This window comes from Dasypus novemcinctus, chromosome 13 (genome assembly GCF_030445035.2).
Source record: "Dasypus novemcinctus isolate mDasNov1 chromosome 13, mDasNov1.1.hap2, whole genome shotgun sequence".
Classification (NCBI taxonomy): Eukaryota; Metazoa; Chordata; class Mammalia; order Cingulata; family Dasypodidae; genus Dasypus; species Dasypus novemcinctus.
In genome coordinates, this window is record NC_080685.1 from 61,452,111 (window position 1) to 61,468,001 (window position 15,891).

At 40.7% G+C, this 15,891-nt stretch overlaps 1 protein-coding gene across 1 annotated transcript in view; it reads right to left on the reverse strand.

Annotated features, from left to right (window-relative positions):
• STX6 (syntaxin 6) overlaps positions 1 to 15,097 on the reverse strand; it is a 73,879-nt gene extending 58,782 nt beyond the window's left edge. Inside the window, exon 1 of the mRNA XM_004461853.5 lies at positions 14,717 to 15,097. Coding sequence (XP_004461910.1) covers positions 14,717 to 14,751 — 35 coding nt within the window. The 5' untranslated portion in view covers positions 14,752 to 15,097. The remainder of the gene's footprint in view (positions 1 to 14,716) is intronic.
• Positions 15,098 to 15,891: the final 794 nt, after the last annotated feature.

A 15,891-nucleotide genomic window follows, 5' to 3' on the forward strand; every position in this document is an offset into this window, starting at 1 on the left:
CCCGTAAGGAGAGCCACCCAGCACGAAAGGAAGTGCACCCTGCCCAGGAATGGCGCTGCACACACGGAGAGCTGACACAGCAAGATGACGCAACAAAAAGAAACAGATTCCCATGCCGCTGACAATAACAGGAGCAGACAAAAAGAACACGCAGCAAATGGACACAGAGAACAGACAACTGGGGCGGGGTGGGGGGAGAGAAATAAATAAAATAAATCTTAAAAAGAAAACAAAAACGGTCTTCACTGTATCCTGTAAGTTTTGAAAAGCTGTGTTCTCATGTTCATTTGTCTCAATATATTTACTGATTTCACGTGCAATTTCTTCTTTGACCCACTGATTATTTAGGAGTGTGTTGTCAGCCTCCTCACATTTGCAAATTTACTTTTTACCAATTATTGATTTCCAGTTTCATTCCATTATGATCTAAGAAGATGTTCTGATTAATTTCAATCTTTGTATATTTGTTGAAAGCTGCATTGGGCCCAACATGTGGTCTATACCGAAGAAAGATCCATGGGTACTTGAGAAGAATGTATAACCCACTGAGTTTGGATGCAGCATTCTGTATATGTCTGTTAGGTCTAACTCATTTATCATATTGTACAAGTTCTCCATTTCTTGGTTGATCTTGTCTAGTCATTCTATCTAATGATGTGAGTGGGGTGTTAAAGTCTCCAGTGGTTATTCTAGAGATGCCTATTTCTCCCTTCAGTTTTGCCAGAGTTTGTCTCATGTATTTTAGGGCACCCTGGTTAGATGCATAGATATTTATGACTGCTATATCTTCCTGAGGAATTGTTCCTTTTATTAATATATAATGGCCTTCTGTATCTCTTATAACTTTTTTGCATTTAAAGTCTGTTTTGTCTGATATCAGTATAGCTCACCCTGCTCCTTTTTGGTTACTATTTGCATGTAGTATCTCTTTCCAACCTTTCACTTTCAGTCCGTTTGTATCTCTGGGTCTAAGGTGAGCTTCTCTCTCAGCTTCCATAGAATAAGAGAGTTAGGGCCTTGCTCTGGGTTAGGCTTTGGCTTGCAAGAATGTTGTAGCTGGTTTAGTCTTCTATCTAGACCACCCAAACTTCCTCCATGTCAGCAATAAGGCGTTTGGTTTTCTAATCATTTGTGTGTTCTCTGAAGTAGCACTTCTAATTTCCTTTAAGAATTTCCTTGCTTTGACACCTTGGCTTTGTTTGGCATAAGAGGCCTAGCTTTTGGCCTGTTTTCTACATGCCTTCCTCACTAAGTTTAGTCATCTGTAGCTTTTGATTTAAAGTGAGGAGCATGTGACTCTTCCTTTCACTTGAATCCTTAGAAGCCACTGTAAGGTTATTAATTGGCCTAATTTCAATATTGTGGTGTGTAGGGAATAGGGAAGCCCTAGGAGAGGGAGAGAAATGGAGGAACAGTTAGTCAGTGGAGAAGTCAGAACACAGCATTTATCGATTAAGTTTGCTGTCTTATATGGGTGAGGGTTGTGGAGCCCCAAAACAATTACAATAGTAACATCAAAGATTACTGATCACAAGTAACTGTAACAGATATAATCATAATGAAAAGGTTTGCAATATTGTAAGAACTACCAGTATGTGACACAGACACATGAAGTGAGGACATGCTGTTGGAAAAATGGCACCAGTAGATTTGCTTGATGCAAGGTTGCCACAAACCTTCAATTCATAAAAAATACTATCTGCGAAGCGCAGTAAGTGAAATACAATAAAACAAGGTATGCCTGTAATCTGTTTGACATATGCAAGAGTGTATAATGAGAGAAAGATATGTACACAACTCATTTGCTTCATACTACTTTCTCAGGAAAGGAAGGGTTCTCTTCCTGTCTTAGGTTGGCTAATTAAATATGTCACTCAAATAAATGCACACCCAGTATGGTCTGTTGTACAGTTACCACATGTGAACACTTTACTCTAAGTGAGGAACTATATCTGATACCTCAGGTCAGAATGGTCCAATTTTGTATATACTCTCCAGAAAACTCAAAATCACAGGTAGAGTGTGGTTTATTTATTTTCAGGATTTTTTTCCTAACTATGTAATGGGAATGATTAAAGCCTGACACCCAGGATTTTCCATGAAAGATCAAGTACACCTTGAATTTTTGGAGTTCTTCTGTTTAGCAAACATGATGGTAAATAATTTGTTCAGACAGTTTTGGGACTCATGTCTGGCACCATTTCACTAAAAACTTGCTAATGACCTTTCTAGAAATGATAGTTTTAGCTCCTGACCCACAGAAGGCTCTTTAAATTCCTTGAAGGAGAGAGGTAGATTATCTCTATATGAGCCAAGCAGAATTTCTATTCCCACATCTACTGCACATGTTTCCCAAGTAAGTCTTGTCTTAAATAGGCAACATTTCATGGGCAATAAGAGTCACACTGTTGGAAATACCACGGATAAGGCTTTTCCTTTTTCTTGTCCACCAAACAGCTGGTCAAAATAATGAGACCCCGTGTCCTAATGGATTAAACTCCCATGAACACCCAAGTGACAGTCCTTCACTGCAATCCACCACAATGCCCACAGGACCACTTCTAATGCAGAGCTTCTTTCCTAGGAAGCAACTATCAAAAATGAAAACAGAGTCCACATCTTTGAGAATGAATCTTTTGGGCAAAAATACAGTCATCCAAACTTTCAAAATCATATTTTCCCATTCTTCCATATCTTCTAAATAAAAAGTTGACATTGGCAGGACTAATATAATTTTTTGTTGTTGTTGTTGTTGTTGTTTTTTAAAATATTTATTTTTATTTATTTCTCTCCCCTTCCCACCCCCAGTTGTCTGCTCTCTATGTCCATTCGCTGTGTATTCTTCTTTGTCCGCTTGTATTCTTGTCAGCGGCACGAGGAATCTGTATCTCTTTTTGTTGTGTCATCTTGCTACATCAGCTCTCCCTGTGTGCGAAGACACTCCTGGGCAGGCTGCACATTTTTCATGCGAGGCAGTTCACCTTATGGGGCGCAATCCTTGCACATGGGTTTCCCCTAAGTGGAGGACACCCCTGTGTGGCATAGCACTCCTTGCGCACATCAGCACTACACATGGGCCAGCTCACCACACGGGTCAGGAGGCCCTGAGTTTGAACCCTGGACCTCCCATGTGGTAAGTGGACGCTCTATCAGTTGTGCCAACTCCACTTCCCAACATAACTTATTTTTGTTTTAACTTATTTTTATTTATTTATTTCTCTTCCCTTCCGCCTGCCCCATCTGCTCTCTGTGTCCATTTGCTGTGTGTTCTTCTTTGTCCGCTTGCATTCTGGTCAGCGGCCCCAGGAATCTGTGTCGCTTTTTGTTGCATCATCTTGCTGCATCAGCTCCCCGTTTGTGTGGTGTCACTCCTGGGTAGGCTTTTTTCACGCGGGGTGGCTCTCCTTTGAGAGGCGCACTCTTTGCACATGGGGCTCCCCTATGATGGGGACACCCCTGCATGGCATGGCACAGCACTCCTTGAACGCATCAGCACAGCACATAGGCCAGCTCACCACACAGGTCAAGAGGTCCTGGGTTTGAACCCTGGACCTCCTATGTGGTAGGTGGACACTCTATTAGTTGCGCCAAATCCGCTTCCCCATAATTTGTTTTTGAAGCTAGCCCAACCCTGACCTCTTGATAACTTTCCAACTTGTTCCACCATGGTAAAGGGATTACTATCTCAAAGCAACCTCTAGGGCTACGGTAATACACACAGATATTCATACAATCATCAAGTTTTCTTATTTGGATCTCAGCAAGTTTGTCAAGTAAAATGGGAGGAAGGAATGCCTCAGCCACTAGGGAACTTCGATGTCCTAGAATCTGTCATTCAGTTTTGCCACCAAATTGCTTAAAAATCATAGCTGCCTCCATCATCCTTCTGATTTCTCCTTTGGTCATGATGATAGATTCTGGATTCTCATCTGTTACAGTTATATGATTGTAGAACACACATTACCTGAAAACTGAGTGCTGTAAAACCACCATGAATTTTGTGGTTCAGTACAGCAGGGATAGCTTGTGTCTGCTGCACAATGTCTGGTGCCTAAACTGAAAGACTTAAGAGGGTGGGACTGTAAGAGTGCAGGTTCCTAAGTTGTATTTCTATGTATTTCTATACAGTCTCTCCACATGACCCCTCTTGCAGAGTGGCTACAGGGTGTCCTAAGACTTCTTACACGTTAGCTTACAGCACTCTAGGCTTGTGTTACAACATGGAAAAGCCAGGAAAAAGATATATTGGTTGCCTTTTATGACTTAGTGTCAGGTTCAAGCAAGACCACTTCCACTTCATTCTGTTGGTTGAGGCAATAATGAAGGTCTTTCTCAGTTCAAGGAAAAGGAATGTAGACCCCAGCTCTTAATAGAAGAATACCAGCTTTATCATCAAGAAAAATGAGTGAGAAAGTATATGTATACTGGCATGGCCATCTTTGGAAAAACACAATCACCACAGCATCTTTATCTACAACAGCACTGATTCTGCTAGTCTCTTTACAGAGAGGTCCCAGTTTCATGACTACACTGAGAAGTTAATAAAGGCAGGTATTCTTCACGGTAATAACAAAACTTGAAAAACCCAGATTGTGGAAACCTCTACAACATCACCCTCCCACATCTCACTCTCCTCAAACTGGCTCCTGCCCCATTCTACACCAGACCTTGTTCTACCACCATTCCCTGAGACTAGAGGTAAGGGAGAAGATCTTTATATTATTTTGACTTCCACACTCACACCCCCGTCACTTGACCTTGCTGCCATTGTCAAATTCAACCTTACTGTCATATCTCTTGTAATTGCTGCTCTGAAAAAAAAAAAAAATGTCCTTACTCAGTAACCTATAGTTATATACAAATTTTGGTCCCCTCTGCTTCTGCTTCCATAACTCTCCTGCAATACTACTACTTCCACCAATGATACTGTTGGTCAGCAAATTTAACTCATCCTCGTTTTCAGTGGACTTGACATTATATCTCATCTTATCTATTTTCTTGTAACTCTCACTTTGCTTTTGTGATATTGTCTATTGTAGTTTTCTACTGATTTTTTTCTTTCCTCTTCCTCCACTTGATCCCAATATTTCTGAGCACTGTTTCTGCAACTTCTAGGAGCTCATCATTATCTACAGGTTTTAAACATCCGTATAAGCTGATGATTCCCTATTTTTCCAGCCCTAACCACTCAGCCAGGATCAATTCTTATATTTTTAGCTGCCTATAGGCTCATTCCATTTGCCTAAAACCAAAATAATTATATTCTCCTGTAGCAGTCTGATATAGTTACGAATTCCAAAAACAGATATTGGATTATGTTTGTAAACTGGTCTGTATGTGGGAGTGATTAAATTATGATTAGGGCTTTGATTGGGCCACATCAGTAGGGCAGTGAGTCCCCGCCCCTTGGTGGGTGGGGACTCACAGATAAAAGGCATGGCAGAGGACAGAGTTGGAGCTTTTTGATGCTGGAAGTTTTAGATGTTGGGATTTTCAGGTTGGAATATGAAGGTTTAAACTGGAGCCCCAGGAAGTAAGCACACAGAGGAAAGAGAAGCAAGTTCTGGGAAAAGAGGAACCCTGAGCTCAAAGAGAAGCAAGACCCAGGAAGAGAGGAACCCAGGAATCCTGAACCCTCGTACACATCAGCAGCCATCTTGCTCCAACCTTTCACCAAAGGTGAAAACAGACTGGTGAGGGAAGTAACTTATGCTTTATGGCCTGGTATCTGTAAGCCTCTACCCCAAATAAATACCCTTTATGAGAGCCAACAGACTTCTGATATTTTGCATCAGCACCCCTTTGGCTGACTAATCCATCTCCTCACACAAAAAAACAAGTATTCGACCAAAAAAATAAAAACAGAAGAGGAAGAAAAACTTCCTGTCCTAATTTCCCCATTTCAATCAATACAGCCACCATTTTCCAGGTTTCAAAACTTGTCTAGACGAAAGTCACCTTTGACTCCTCTTCCTATTTCTCACATTGCACAGCCCTTACTTAAGCCTAATCGCTGTGGAAGGTGGGAAGGGGATAGGAATGTAAGTATGTGTTCTAGAGGGCAATCTCATAATATGCAAAAACTCTGAAAATGTACATGACCTCTGAATTAGCAACTCAGCTACAGAAATACAGGCTATGTAAATAATCAGAAGCACCAATAAAGGTGTATGACAAGCAGTCTTATGATGATTTTAATTGTACTGGTGAAAAACAAGAATCATCATAAATGCCCACCCTGGGAGATAAGTTATGTTACATTTATATGACAAAACACAATACAGTTATTAAAACCTCCCTTTCCCCACCAAGACTTTTTAGGAATATAAGGAAATACAGATAACAAGAATGCAAAACCACATATATGGTATAATTCAAATTTTGAAATGATTATTAATATAAGCTATAAATCCTGGCTTTTCCACTTACAAGATTATGAACCTAGAAGCTTTTTACTCTCTAAGTTTCATTGTACTCATTTGTAAAATGATGGTACTTAGAGTATCTACTTCATAAGGATTAAAAAGACAATCTCTGTTTAGTTCTTAGGACACTTCCTGGTACATAATAAGTGATCAAAAACTGATGGATATTATTACATGAAACTCTAAGTAGAAACCAAGATTGAAAAGAAAGACCAAAATTTCAACTAATAATTTCCAGATGGTACAATTTCAATAAATTTTCATTTTCTTCTCTTTATATTTTCCTTATTTCCTAACTAACATAAGCATATATTAGTTTAGCATTATTTTAAATATTACTCAAAAAACACTATGTTTCTTCTGGTCAATGAAGATGATGGCATAAGGTGCTCCAGAGTGCCAACCCCCTCCAAAGAATACTTGAACAACTAGCAATAATTGGCAGAGCCATCTTCCTCAGAACTCTGGAAAAAAAGGATTGTAGACCAAGCAAGGGCCAAAGTAAGAAAATACAGCTTAAAAAATAATAGAAGAAACTCATGCTGCCTTGCTGATGGGTCCTTGACCATCTCCTGTGTGCTGTATAGAGGTAGCCTGTACTCCCATTGCGGGTCCCTGGCCCTGTTCTGGAGGGATCAGCTTAACCCCTATACACATACTGTGGTGCTTTGTTGGTGTCAATCTATCAGCATGAAAGACTGAACAGGAAACTCAACCTTAGCTCTCAGAACTCGCCATGCAAGCAGAAACAGCTTGTGGACAGCAAAAACCATGTAACAATTAAGTTGGAGGTCCTGGGACAAAGAATAAGCTACTTAAGTAAAAAAAAATCTCCCAGGAAGGAGAGAAAATCAATTTCATAGGAGAAGAGAATTAGAATTCCTGTAAATGGGGGAATTCCTAAGGCCACGAGCAAGCACAAGCCCAGGACAAGACACAAACTCAGAAAAGACAGAGGGGACTCTGCAGTTCACATTCACCTTTGGGCTGATTTCCTTTACAGGAGGGCTGAACTCTGAAGGACAGCACCAGTCAACACAGAGCCAATTTACAAGGACTGTGAAAGCTGTTTTTTGTATTTGTTTTTGTTAGTTCCTAGCACTCAAGGAAATCTCTGTCAAATCACTAGCCGGATTCAAACTTAAGGAACAAACAGCACAGGACTTTAAAATATTGAAATCTAAAGTATGCAATAAAAGATTATAAAACAAAGAAACAGGAAACAATGACCCCACCTAAAGGAACAAGATAAAAACTCAGAAACCACCAGTGAAGAATACTAGTCTTTGAACATACCAGACAAAGGCTTTTAAAAAATGATCCTCAATATGCTCAAGGAGATAAAGGCAAACACAGGAAAAAGAACTAAAGGATACTCAGGAAAATGATGAAGGGACAAGATGAAAATCTCAAAAAAGGTATAGAAATTTTAAAGAACTAAACAAATACTGGAATTGAAAACAACAAAAACTGAAATAAGAAATACTCAAAAGGGTTTCAACAGCAAACTGGAGCTAGGAGATGGAAAAACCAGTGAATTCAAAAATAAATGAAATGATTCAGGCTGAAGAGCAAAAAGAAAAACAGAATTAAAAAAAAGGAAGGGGGTACAGAGCCAAAGAGAGCTTTGGGACATGATGAAGTGTACTAATAAACACATTATGGAAGTCCCAGAGAGAGAAGAAAGAAATTGGGAGGAAGGAATATTCAATCTACGGAGGCAACATGGCAGTGGGATGAAATACTTAATTTGCTCAAAGAAAACAATTGCCAACCAAGAATTTCATGTCCAGTAAGACTGCTTTTCAAAACCAGGGAAAGATTAAGGCATTCTGTTAAGATAAGCAAACCTGAAGGAAGAAGAGTTCATTACCACTACACCTGCCCTACAAACGATACTTAAGGGAGTTCTTCAGACTGAAAGGAAAGGACACTAAAATAGTGGATCAAAGAGGCATAAGGAAATAAAGACCTCTGGAAAGGGTAAGAATTTAGGTAATTATATATGCCAGAACTACTTTATTGCATTTTTTGGGTATGTAACTCCACTTTTCACTTCTTACAGGTGCAAAAATGAAATTTTAAAAAAGTAATGATAAATCTATGGTTTTGCAGATATAATGTACAAAGACGTAATTTGTAACAAGTACAAAAAATTGTGAGGGGACAGAGAACAGTGTATGCTATTTAAGTCAAGTTGGTATCAAATCAAGATTGTGAGTAGAAATGTGGAAACCAGTTTGTTGTAGAATAGTCTAGTGGTTCCTCACAAAGTTAAGTATAAAATTACCATATGATCCAGCAATCACACTTCTAGGTATATACCCGAAAGCACTGAAAGCAGGCACTAGAACAGATATTTGCAGGCTAATGTTCACTGTGGCATTATTTACAATTGCCAAAAAGTGAAAGCAACCCAAGTGTCCATCAACCTATAAATGGATAAACAAAAAGTGGTATATACATAAAATGAAATATTATTCAGCTATAAAGAGGAATGAGAAGGTGTAATCAGGGAAGTGGACTTGGCCCAGTGGATAGGGCGTCCGTCTACCACATGAGAGGTCTGTGGTTCAAACCGCGGGCCTCCTTGACACGTGTGGACCTGGCCCACATGCAGTGTTGATGCGCGCAAGGAGTGCCGTGCCACGCAGGGGTGCCCCCCGCATAGGGAGCCCCACGCGCAAGGAGTGCACCCTGTAAGGAAAGCCACCCAGCGTGAAAAAAGTGCAGCCTATCCAGGAATGGCGCCGCACACACGGAGAGTTGACACAGCAAGATGACTCAACAAAAAGAAACAAAGATTCCCGTGCCACTGACAACAACAGAAGCGGACAAAAAAAACAAGAACACTCAGCAAATGGACAGAGAGAAAAGACAATTGGGGGTGGGGGGGGGAAGGAGAGAGAAATAAATAAAAATAAATATAAAAAAAAAAAAAAGGAATGACATTCTGAAGCATGCGACAACATGGATGACCAACCTTGAAGACATGGTGTTGAGTGGAATAAGCCCAAGTCAGACACAAAAAGATAAATATTGTATGACCTCACTGATAGGAAATAATTAGAATAAGCACATTCAAAGAGTAAAAAACTATAATACAGGTTACCAGGGGCCTAAGAGTAGGTAGGAAATGGGAAGTTAATGTTTAATTAATACAGAGTTCCTATTAGGGGTGATAGAAAACTTTTGGTAAGAGGTGATATTGATGGTAACATTGTGAATGTTATTAACACCACTGAATTATATATTTGCATATGCTTAACGGGGAAAATTTTCATTGTATGTATGTTACTAAAATAAAAATTACCAAAAAAAAAAGCAACATAGGACTGTATAATACAATGAACCCTAAAGTAAGCTATGGACTATATTTAATAATATAATTACAATAATATTGCTTCATCAACTGTAACAAAGGTACATTAATCAAATGCTAATAACAGGGAAAACTGGGTATAGGGATATGGGAATTTTTGGCATGAGTTTTCTGTAAACCTATAAAACAATAGTTTAAATACAACAATTTAAATGAATTAAAAATTTTAAAAAATAAGTCATGGTCTTTACTCTCAGGAAGGGGAGACTTTTTGGATAAAAATATAAAAAAGACATATAAAAGAGAAAGATGGAAAGTTTACTGAAAAATTAATAAGCCCCAAACTGTACTAGGCTATTTACAACCATTACCTCATTTAATCCTTATAACCTATAAAGTAGTCATTGTTGAGTCTATTTTGTACATAAAGAAACAGGTTCATAGAGGATAAGTGTTTTTCCAAAAGTAATTGACAGATGTGAAATTTCAACCCCAGGTCAGCCTGATTATCAAAGCCCAGTTCTTTCCAGCAAACCTCACTGTCTTCCAGAGTCATCACATGGGAAGGAAAATTACAATCAAAGTATGCATTCCCTTTCCTCAGCTTTACTCTTACTGAATGTACCACCACCTGACACAATTTGCTAATTTACTGCCTGTCCTGCTAGAATATAAGCTCTCCAAGAGTAGGGATGTCTTTTGTTCACTGCTATATCCTGACCTCCTTGCACAAAGAAAACAGATACTCAATAAATATTTTAGAATGAAGAATTCTGAATAGAGAAATGACCCAATTAACTCTCTATGGTCACACCCGGCAGCTGTTTTAAGAGACCAGCGGCAAGGAGTCTTGCTGATGAAGCAGCTCACAAGAGTCCCAAGCAGTATGGAAGGCATGAATTAGAGTAGAGGAGCAAAAGAACAGAGACAGCCAAGGGATAGTGCTGATAGGATACAATGATCAAGTGGGCTCGGAACTGAGGGAGGGCAGTTAGGAATGAAGAGGGTTGAGAGGAGGAAGCAGAGGTCAGGCATTTTATAGGGGTGGAAAAGAAGAAGCAAGGCAGAAAAAGAAGAGGATGCTAACCAGCCCATATAGTGAGGGATACAAAATAATTAGTAAATCATTCAGAACTGGCACTCAGGAGAGCATTGTATTATAGTTATTGGGGTAAGGGAAATGCATAGATATACAGGTAGAATTATAGGTACTACCTGGAGCAATGGGAATGGGCAAGGACAAGTAAGAACACACACCAGAGCATCAACCCAGAAAAGGCTACAATTTAAAGAGAGCCAGGAGTTGCAGGGACAGAGTGCTGATAGTGTAAAACCACTGTGAATGTCTGAGGCAGGTAGAGCCAAACCTCCCCTAGGAGCCAGCTGCCCAGTTGTGGGGTCTTGCTCATCTGTGATCTGTGATTCTACTCCAAACAAGACAATGACACTGTCAAAATCTCACAAAGGGAGACTCAAACACGCAGGCACTAATCATATCATGTTTAAATTACAACAGCTTTCCAACCAGTCTTCTTTTTAATTTTTCCTCACAGCCAAGTACCCAACCCTTCTACCAAGTCAATATTCCTAAAACTCATGACATTTTCTGCTTTAAAAATTTCTAATGACCTCAAGATGAGATTTTCTTCAGCCCAACACAACCAGGCCCATTCAATTCCATTCTACTTATATTTTGAAGTGTTGGCAGTATGAGTAGAATCAGGGTATTTAAATTTTAATCTTGGGTCCATCTTTACTAGCTGTGTGACTTTGGACATGTAACTTCACCCACCTTTGCTTCCTCATGCTCCTCTCTTAAATGTGACTAGTAAGTACATCACAGAGTTAGGATGTAGTTACTCCTCATATTTAAGAGAGGAGCATGAGGAAGCACTTTAAATGAAAATTCATATAAAGTGCTTACTTAACAGACAATGCCTGGCACAGGATTTGCATCCTTTAAATGTTAGCTATTATTATTCCTTCCCCGAATAAACTTCCTACTCCAAATGGGCTGCTATCCTTGCTGATTTCTAAACACACAATGTCCACCTCAGGGCCTTTCCTGGTGATATTCCCATTCATGAAGCACCACTCCTTGTCACCATCACCACCAAAAAATATATTCACTCAACATTTACACTATGTATTCAAGGTTCTGGGCTGGAAATACAGGAGAAAAACAAAACAAAACAAATCAAAAAACAGCCCAACCCTAAGAATTCATGTTCTAATATGAAAAGCAGCCAGAGAAGAGGTGCAATAATATGTTACAGGTGCCAAGGGAAGCACTTCATGGAGGCAGTGAATATGCTTAAATTCAATCTTGAAAGCTGAGTGGGTAAATCAGGCACAGGAGGTGCAGCTGGAATAAGAGCATGCACTGAATCTGGCACTGCTGAGCACTGAGGTTGAGGGCAGGTAGAGTGAGCAGAGGTGAGAGGAGGGTAGAAAAAAGGCTGGATCGTAGAGGTCATCAATTATTTGAAATTTATTCTGGAAGCAACAGTCAGCACTAAATTGTATTAATTGGGGTACCCCGCTTAGGTTCTGAAAAGGCTATAACCTGTACTCTCCAATATGGAAGTCACATGTGACTACTGAGCTCTTGAAATGTGGCTAATGAACTGAATTTTTTATTTTAATTAATTTAAAATGTAAAACTGATATGTAATTCAGTTATTGGAAAACTTTTAATCATGTTTGGAACAATCTGGGTATGTGAATCTACTTTTTCATCAGAAGATTTAAGGAAACCTAAATACAGATCAAGTATTTCTGATGAAAATTTAGTGTTTGCATTGAAATGCACTGTAAATGTAAAATACCCACCAGATTTTGAATATAGTAAAAAAAAGTAAAATATGATAATCTTTATATTAGTCACATGTTGAAATATTTTGACAATATCAAATTAAATAAACCATTAAAATTAATTCCATATTTCTTTTTACTTTTTAAGGGTAGCTACCAGAAATGTAAAATGACCTATGTGGCTTGCATTATATTCCTATTAGGATAGCTGGTCTGGACTAATCCATGGGGAGATCAAAGTGGTAAGAGAATGGAAGCAGAAAGACCAATTAAGAGACTCTTCAGTAAAAGACCAGATAAAATATATGGGCCTTAATTATCTAAATTCTACCTACTTTCAAAACTGAATTCAAGACCTACCACTACTTCCAAAAGGCTTCACCAATTATAACAAACACTAAGGAGTTGCTTTTCTCTGAACTCCTGGGGCACTTATTTTCTGTAGCACTCACTTAAGCAACTTAATAATTTGCCACCTGTCATTTCTATTTAATTTGCGGGTGCATTTTTTCCCCATATCAGACTAAGCTCCTAAACTAGGAGGCCATGATTTGAGCTTCTTTAATTTTTCCACATGGTGTGATGCATTTTCAGTACTTTTAATAAATGGAGTTACCTGGCTCCCTAAATATGCCATCACAGAGTATGAAGACACCCACATGTTGTGACTTTACCTTCCCAACGGAGACGTACTGGGAGTCTCTTCCTTCAGATACCCTAAGGACATGAGGTAAAATGATGTGCTAATCAAAGTCAACCAAAACTTGAGCCCAATATTCCAAAAAAGCAATCGCATCTAATCATTGAGCAAGCACTGATGGACTGTATTGCATACTATCAGGGAAAAAACATGAAGATGGCAAAGCAATTTAGGGTTTTCACAAATTCCATTCAAAAAATCAAATAAATTTATAATCTCTTAATATCTCTGGTCTCCACTGCCATACATAACCTTTGCAACCCATGCGTTAGTAACTTTCATTCAAGGGGAAAATATGCAACTTTAAAATTTAAAAGTTAACACCAAAATCAATCCTTCTAGTAGATTTTCCAAGTAGAGAACCACGTATTACAAGTATTCAGCATTTTCACATATAAGTTAAAGATGAAGAAAAATCTTTCTAGGGAAATGTTAAGAAGTAGTATAAATATATCTTACTGTATCATGGATAATAAAATATTCCACCTAAAATACCATTTAAATGTTCTGAAAAGAAAGGATGACAGAACCCTTAAAAACAATGAACATCCAGCTTTGACCACTACAGAAGAAGCTAGTACCAAGTGGAGGAAAGCAGGGGACACTTTAAGGTTATTAGTACTGATCTTTTGTAGTTCTCAGATTCATGACAGCTAACAGGGAAAAATAAATTATGGCAGTTCTATTCTGAAAGGCACAGTATGCAGAACTGTCAAATAGCCTGGGTGAAATCAGGGAGTTAAAAGAAACCACTCATTTCCTTTAGCACTGTGGGAAAATCCCGGTTGCTAACAGAAAGCTGAGGAAAGTTTGGTTTGGCGGATTTCATTTTGTTTTCCTTCCAACATCATCACTGAGCATGAACGACTGTTTTCCTCTCATCACAGAACTCTGAAAAAGCTCCCACAGAATTGAGTTGTCTTCCGGTGCAACACGCCCCCGCGTCCCTCCTTCCAAACGTGCTCAGACGCCTCTGGGCATGTTGTGGTCTCATCAGCCAGCCAGCGAGCGCTCCAAACTCAAAGGACAATGGGAGCTCACCCCCGTCAACATTAACTACAAAGCTCGGGAGGTCCATTTCCCTTTTCCTGCCCAGATGATGTTTTCCCTCCTTCGAAGCACAGTCTCAGGCTCTAGAGTCCAGTTTTGGCTAGAACTCATGCTTCCCTCCCCATCTGCAGAACTGCTGAACCCCTCGAGCCCCCAGAAGTTGGCGGGCAGGCCAAAATGGGGCCCCCACCTGGGGCTTGGTTGGGGCACGAGTTTCACAGTCCAGGTAGGACGGGGAAGGGATGTTTCTGGACGCTTGGTCATGGCTCTCAAGGCTGAGCCGTCTGCACAGTCCTCTCCCCCATCTCAACTTGCCTCTCCTCCCCCTACAGCTAGGGGAACGTGTGGTGCGGGTAGACAGCTCAGGCGCCCCCTCCTCCAGGGGAGCCCTCGACCGACACTCACCCTTTCACCACAAAGAAGGGGTCCTCCATGGACATGGCGTTTCGGCCCCCAGTCACCTCACGCCTGCTCCGTGCACAGGACGCCCGCGCCCTCCTGGTCTTCCTCCGTACACCCCACTGGCCTAGCGCAGCCTCCGGCTTTTCGGCCTGAGGGATCCAGAGTAGCAGGCGCACGCACAAACCGGGGTGCACGGGACCGCCACAGGTCGAACACCACCAGGTCGGCACCGCCGGGATAAGCCCTGACTCTAGCGCCGGCCCCCGCGGCAGCCTCTCCCCCAGCTCCTCCCCTCGCGTCCAGCGGGACTAGCCCCGCCCCCGAGACTCCAGGCCGCAACCAACCAGGAACGCGATCCTCAATACCACTTCCGCACCCGCTCTCACGTGACCAGGTCGGCTCCGCCCCTGGTCGACGAGGCCGGGACTTGGCGTCACGCGATCCTGGAGGCGGGGCTCTGGGGAAGAGGAGGCGGGGCGGCCGTCTCCCACCTACCCGTTCAGGCCTGAGGGGGAGGAGCCGCTTGTTCTCCAAAAGGGATAGGACCGTGTGTTCAGGACGAGAAGTAGTTGTACCTGATTTGCACGATCCTTTTACCTTTCTGTATTTTGATACTATATGATTTGTAAATCCACCTCTTCCTCAGCTTACAATAAATCATGCTCGTATACGTTATCTGAACATAATATTACACAAGGTTATGTAGGCTCTACCTTGCGTCGAACAACGTGCTAAAGGCTGTAATATGCGTTATCTCAATATTCTTGTGCGGAAGGTTTTATCATTTCCATTTTGTAGCCAAGAAAAGAAACCGAGAGAGGTTTCAAAATTTACCGTTGTCTCACAACCGGGACAGGACAAAGCCACGGAGTCTGTGTATTCACTCTCACACAGGGGTGTGTTTTCTTTTGCTATGCATTCCGCATATGACCACATAAGGTAATTTTTTTTTATGGCATGTGGTGAGTGCTTCGCGGGAGTAAGAACCTTTGGTGGATTAAGAAGAGGCTAGGTATAGCACCATCCTCTCAGCTATGGTTTAGGAGTTCTTCCAGAAAGAATTTTGACCAGAGCGATTAGCCAACTCATACACTGGATATGCTATGGGCATGGTGGACTTTAATTGCTGATAGTCACTGGGAAACAGACACTGTGCTAAATGTTATCTCAGTGACTCT